The following is a 6,511-nucleotide window of genomic DNA, read 5'->3' on the forward strand; positions in this document are numbered from 1 at the left end:
TTTTGTAAGGTCTACTCAGTCGAGCACCTTCCACCAATCATGGTTAGCTTCAAACTCCCTTCTGACTACCCAACCACGACTATCCCTGTTCTCTCTCTCGAATGCTCCTGGATCATGCCTGACCGTCTCCAATCCATCATAGACCAGTTGAACACCTACCTGAGTGCCAGAGAGGTTGGAGAGCCATGTTTGTGGGAGTGTTTTGAGTTTCTAGAATCCAACCTCATCTGTACGCTTCTCGGCCTGGAGAGAGATGAGAGTGGAGTATATGCCTACGACATAGAAGAAGCCGTTCCTTCACGTCGTATGCGAGAGCAGGTTTTGACGGTAATGGTTGAAAACGACAATGCTGAGAGACGGAAGCACTTCAAGGAGGAGAGAGTGGGATGCCTGATCTGCGCAGATGACGAGAAGATGGGCTGTGACTGCACTCGGATAACCGCATGCGGACACGTGGCGTGTAATGATTGCCTGAGGGAGGCGCTGGCCGTGCACATTGCAGAGGGCATGATGGCAGGCGTGCTGCGATGTCTGCATTGCAAGTCAGTGATAGAGCTGAATGAGGTGAGCGGATAAGATCAAATGCGATCTCCTCACTGGTCTTACACGAGACCGATGCAGAAATAGGGCGTTTCCATAAGTCCGAACAACTGCACTTACTACCTACCTTAACAATTTGGAAGGGGGTGTAGTAGTATTAAGACCACTTTCCAAAACCTGCTTAAGATTGGAACCATTGTGGTGAAAGCACTGAATCACAGTTTTCTTGTGATTTGATTGGCATGATTGAACTACCGTCCGATCAAATGTACAGTTTAAGGAAATTTTGTGTGTAAAGCCACTCATCTATTAATTTAGCTAACCGCTATCTATACTAACTGATAAGAGAGTGAGCGAGTACTCTTGTTTGCCATTTTGGTGTTGCCGTGCCTGTCCAAAGTATCGTTACTTAATTAATTATCATACTGTAATGTTGCTGCTGCAGAATGACCTTGAGGAAAACAGTAGATGGTATTAGCTTAGTGTGCCGTGATCCTAAAATGCGGCCTAACTCTCCGCTTGGCCCTCTCGTGTGTGGAGGGGGTAACTCGGGCGTACGTTTGCATCCCACTCTGAGTGCATACGATTGTGTTAGCTACGTCGTGTGATTAGTTATCCTGAAGAATGCGTCGTCACATCGGTGCCTTTGGTATACCTGTATTATTACACCACAGTGTCGGATTCCTCACTTTAACATCGTAGTAAGTTCTTTTGTTGTATTCATATGAGTTATTGAGTTAAGGTGAGTGGAATTGTTTTTAAGCGAACTTAAACTCAGTCTTCGTATTGCGCATTTTTGATTATCAAGAAATGTGCCAAACCGCGTCGGGAATAATTTGGAAATGTTGAACGGAATGCCCTGGTGAAATTGATAATGGACATTTCTTAAGTCGGAAAATTTTAGCATCCTTATTTAGTGACATTTTTGCTGCAATTTACCCCTCTTGCATACCCCTTAGTGGATCAAACTCTCATATTTGATGTTCTAGTCTATGACGATCCTGAACGCATGGGATGGTAGTGCTTTTGCGTTTGGGGGTCTAAAAGTGATAAAATGTCCCTGAACATTGCAGATATGGGATAGATGGGTAGGTGTATTTCAATCTGGCAGAGGAGTAAGTAGATTGCTGATTTGGCTGGCGTTAGCAAATTTCCCACAGGACTGAGCGGGATCTTATGGTCAGGTATGCGAGCATAGCACTGCTGTGAAGCTTTTCTTTTATTGTCAATTATAACTATTCTGTGTTGAGATGGGATTCGTCAACATTACTTTCGCCGTTGGGTGAGATGCATCAGGAAGTGTAGATTTAGGAGACGTCACCGAGAGCTGTGCAATTTCGTCCGCTTTTCTCAAACATTTGGTAGTTCGTGTGACGCGGAGTTCCCATGTACTTAGATTACAGAAACAAGTTGGATTGGGTAAGCAATATGGCGGGCGTATTTTTTTGTGAATGGTTTTGAGTAAATCTGGTTCCGCTTCCTTTCTTACCACTACACGGAAGTTGAGGTTGAAGAAATTGCCATTAGTCTGCGCGTTTTAAGTAATTCTTCCTGTATTGGAAGTGTCTCATTTCTTCTACACATTGGCTGGCTTAGTGACCAGCCAAGGGAAGATGGATTTGTCTTCTCTACTAGAGTGGGATTGCCAATGCCATCGACAGCATGTGCCCATACCATTGTAGCTCCACAGCACTGCGAAACTCGTCTCTTCAGTTTTTGTCCCCTTACCGTCTGCCTGTAATGAGCGGCACTTTATAGTAGTATACCGGGAGCATGTGAAGCGAATAAAATGAAGGTAGGTTCTGCGGCCGACCTCTCCTTCGAATCAGATGGAGATCAGCTGTTGATGATTAACACCGAGGAATGTACCCGCAGCAGTGCAGTCTGAAGCCTTCACAGCGTATGCAATATTCTTTAAGGCGGAGTCACTGATAACCCCCTTGTTGCGATCTGTAATTGATTTCGAACACTTCCACATCTGCTGTTCATTTAATAAGGAGGGAACACGTTGCTGAGGGCCTACAAAATTAGCTGAATATTCAATATGTAGAGAACTGTTTAAAATTGCCCCAACACGTCTTTCCGTTGCCACTTGGTACTATGCCTTAAACCCCTAACTTACCTCCCGGATTTCTAGTTGGTGAGGTCAACCACGCTGGTGGTGTTCTAAGTGGGCGAAATGAGCTGCTTCCTCCATTGTTGGATAAAGGATATGTAAAATAATCCCTCCTCACTAACTCTAACTAGAGTTAGTAAATAACTTCATACACCTTCACTTGTCTCTCGCGCACTTTTAGGTGAAGGAGTTCGCCACACCCTCACAGTTCGAGGTCTACGACGCCCTGCTGTTACAACGCAGTCTCGCTCTTATGAGTGACGTGGTGCGATGCCCACGTCCTGGCTGTTCGGGAACATGTCTTGCAGAGGATGATAATCTGGCTCGCTGTCCCATCTGTCAACATGTCTTCTGTCCACGATGTATGGGCCTTTTCCATCCCGGCCGACCTTGTTCACTTCGGCCCGCCGAGCCTGAGGCGGGCGGTGGGACAAATGTGAAACCAGAAGAGGGGAAGGGAAAAGGAGGGGAGAAGAAGGAGGAGAAAAAGGCGGGGTTCGTCCGATACGAAGAAGAGGAGGTCCCATTTCCATCAGGTAGCGTTCATTCCTTCTCGTTGACTAGTGTCTGACGTGCATAACTTTTCGCATGTGTTGGATCTTTTACTGTTGTGAGTAGTAATGCTTCAACTCTTGTATCATATTGGAATATCATATGATCAAGAAGGTTTTGAGGTTTTGGGTGTGCCTAGCTGCAGTGTCTTGTAACTTGCGGAGACTTGGTAAGTATACTAGATTGTCAATACGTACACACCACGTGGCAGAAGTATGTCGCTCTATTGATATAGTAATCCTTATTGTGCTTTGGATTAATTAGCCCTTGCTTGGAACCTTCACTTCATGATGTACTGGTTGAGCCTAATTAATGTGCGACGAGCTTGTTTGCTTTATGAATCGAATTGAACCCGGTTACAAAGCTTGAGAAGCCATCCGTTGGTTGAATGGACACAGCATTTGGCGAAGGCGTAGCATGCGATAGTGACAGGTGTCGTCCAGAAATGGTTGGGACTATTTGTTTAACTGGAGTGATGAATCAATCCAGGATGGGTGCGTGACCTTGAAGAAGGCCTATGATTTTTTGCTTTGAATAAAGAATTACCCACTACCACTGATAGGCTAAAATGAGATTATCTTAAGTGGCCAAGATCAACTTTTTGTTCGATCTCTATCCACCTACCTATTTTACCATCTGCATGATTATATCAGATGGGACTGGTAGAAGACATCATCTTCCTTCATTCTCCGTGCTCCTCCAGACGCTGGCTATCACTGCTTCTTGTCATTTGTGGAACCTAACTCTCGAGGATGTATAGACATTTCGGGGATAAGAGGGAGATAGTAATGGAGGTATAATTTATATTTAATGCTTATACTCTAATGAAGTTCGTTGTGTTAAGTTGTGGTGTAAAGGAGAAATATGCATTGTACCTTTAAGGAAAATATTCAAACTAATTTGTTGCAAAAAGGTGCTTAAATCGTTTTTATCATACGAATGACAGTTACTGGCTGACAGCCGAATTGGTTGAGCTGATCTTTCATCTTTTAATCTTGGGTGTTTATTCATTCCCTGGGCGCCACTACTGATAGTACAGGCTAAATCTCCTCAGATCTTCGTGAAATTTATTTTATGAACTAAATTACTTAACGTAGCTTGCGGTGTGATTTACTAAAAAAATAAATCATTTATAAAGGTTTAAGCTTTTAAATAAGGAGCTGCCATTAGTTTGAAGAGGAAACAACACAAAAGCAAAAAACGAGTGCGGTACCTGTAATTATCCTACTATCTGATTTATTTAACTCACATCCGATGTAGATTCTCCCACCCAAACTACCATGACTACGGTTGAGATCCGATGAAGTTGATGTTGTTGCTCGGAAGTTTCAAAGCAGTTTTATTCTTGGCATCTCCAGAACGTTAGCCCAGAATTCTTACCTAGCGTGTAAATTGACCCTTACTTTGACTGCAGTTGTAGCCTCCCAGGTTTACCTTGGAATCGTAAAAGGTCGATCTGGTCGAGTCAATATGGTTCACTCACAACAAACAAATGGGCTATTTAGGAAGAAATCAAAGCCAAGTTAATCTTTGCTTGTTCTGTTCGTCAAATAGAAGATGTCGGGTGGATGACGTGGAAGCTGAGTCACACATTGGATCCTGGCAAGCGTCGGGAACTCATCACCAATATTCTTACCACCCGGACCAACATAATGGCAGAGGTTCTGGTGTCTCGCAAGTTCAAGGAGACGAACCTCCACCGCTGTCCCAACTGCGGCCTGTTTGTCTATGTAGGTTGTGCTTTTCCCATTTTTTCCCTATTTACTTGTCAAACGGCTAAAATTTTGCCTCCTCATTAGACAGAGCATTCTCTGAGTGCATGTTTAGTGGAATTTTAGACGCAGAATATGATTGGCTGGTGATTATTAATGTTGGTTTGAATTGTAAGCCGAGTATTAACACAATGAATGAGGCTCCAACCGTCAATGAATGACATTCTTGAGTGAAGTAGTTGTAGTCTGGGGATTGAAAGCACCATTCCAACAGACTATTTTGGTCTCGAAGTTGACTGCAGTTAAGCTGGAATCCACGGAAATATAATTACTTTCATGTCGGTGATGTGACTGATGTTGCTTGTCCAACCATTGTGGGCGCATTGGAGGAAGTTACCAAGGGAAATGAGATGGTAAGATGGACTCTATCGTTGGAACACAAGGTGGAATTGAGAGTTCTTTGGCTTTAGAAAATAATGGCCAACTGCGATTAAACGCTTCTCACAATAAACTCTTGATATTTTCATATCAAACTTTTGCAAAATTTGAGTAAATAACCGGAACAATGCTAAACCAGATCTTGGCTGTGCAACTCGCAAGTTGCTTATATAAAGGCGAGTTTTATGTGAATTCTCTGATCGAATGAGGTGGGTGGACACCTCCTGTAGCCCTTCATAGGAAACGGTGAGGTTGTAACTTGTCTGACCAAGAGCTAGAAACTGATCCGACGTGTTTCACCTCGACATTCACTTGACCGAATCCCGTTGGGACACTCAGCATTGCTAATCATAGAAATCCATTTGGCATGCTTATGGGGTAGTGGAACAATTTACTACCATATCCCTTTTCCACTTCTTTGGATCAACTCCATCTTCTGATTGGCTCTAAAAAGAAAATGGACTCAACCCACGAAGTACTCCTCGCTAAATATATTCAACAAAATCGAGTCTCCAGGTCGAGTATTTTTCCCTCCGTCTGTTTAGTAAACTAAAAGCAAATTCGTTTTTAAATCGTGCTCCATTTTATCTGCAGTGTTTTTTGCGCACCTCTGACTCAAGAGCAGTAAAAGAGGTTTTCTCCTTTCTAGAAATACACAGGATGCAATTCGGTTTTCTGTCCGATCTGTGAGAAGACTTTCACCTACGGCACGTGAAAATGACAAAGAGTGGGGAAGTTTCACTTTTCACTGCAGCACACATATGTATATTTTGGGGTCTAACTTGTACTTGAAATGAAAGTAAGCAGAGCTGTTAGATGTTGCCTTTTTAAGTGATCGGCATGGAAAAGAGTCCCTGATTGAGGGCCATGTTTACTTCCTCCAAGATGTGAATCCTTTCATTATCAGAGTCTCAGAGAAAGGCCACCACCGTAGACCAGCCATTTCCTTGTCCTAGTGTCAAGCCAAGTGTTGCTATTTGGTTATACCCTTCCTATTTAAATAATTTCACTTTAATTGACACGTACATTTGAAGATGGGGTTGTGATAGGAAGATCGGGGCGTCGCACACAAGTGTATCAATAGAGTCATGCAAGAGAATGCAAATTGGCCCTAGAGCTATCGTAGCTTGATTATATGCCCGGAGAGGACAGA

General features: G+C 43.4%; 1 protein-coding gene across 1 annotated transcript in view; it reads left to right on the forward strand. All coding sequences in view use genetic code 11, as the record gives it.

Moving 5' to 3' along the window:
- Positions 1 to 5,046, forward strand: part of EGR_05977 (E3 ubiquitin-protein ligase RNF14) — a gene marked incomplete at both ends in the record, with an annotated part of 5,371 nt that extends 325 nt beyond the window's left edge. The window contains 4 exons of the mRNA XM_024495226.1: positions 10 to 564; positions 2,838 to 3,192; positions 4,763 to 4,938; positions 5,008 to 5,046. Of these exons, the coding sequence (XP_024350310.1) occupies positions 10 to 564; positions 2,838 to 3,192; positions 4,763 to 4,938; positions 5,008 to 5,046 (1,125 nt within the window). The remainder of the gene's footprint in view (positions 1 to 9; positions 565 to 2,837; positions 3,193 to 4,762; positions 4,939 to 5,007) is intronic.
- Between the last annotated feature and the right edge of the window lie 1,465 nt (positions 5,047 to 6,511).

This window comes from Echinococcus granulosus (genome assembly GCF_000524195.1).
Source record: "Echinococcus granulosus chromosome Unknown EG_S00049, whole genome shotgun sequence".
NCBI classification, from domain to species: Eukaryota; Metazoa; Platyhelminthes; class Cestoda; order Cyclophyllidea; family Taeniidae; genus Echinococcus; species Echinococcus granulosus.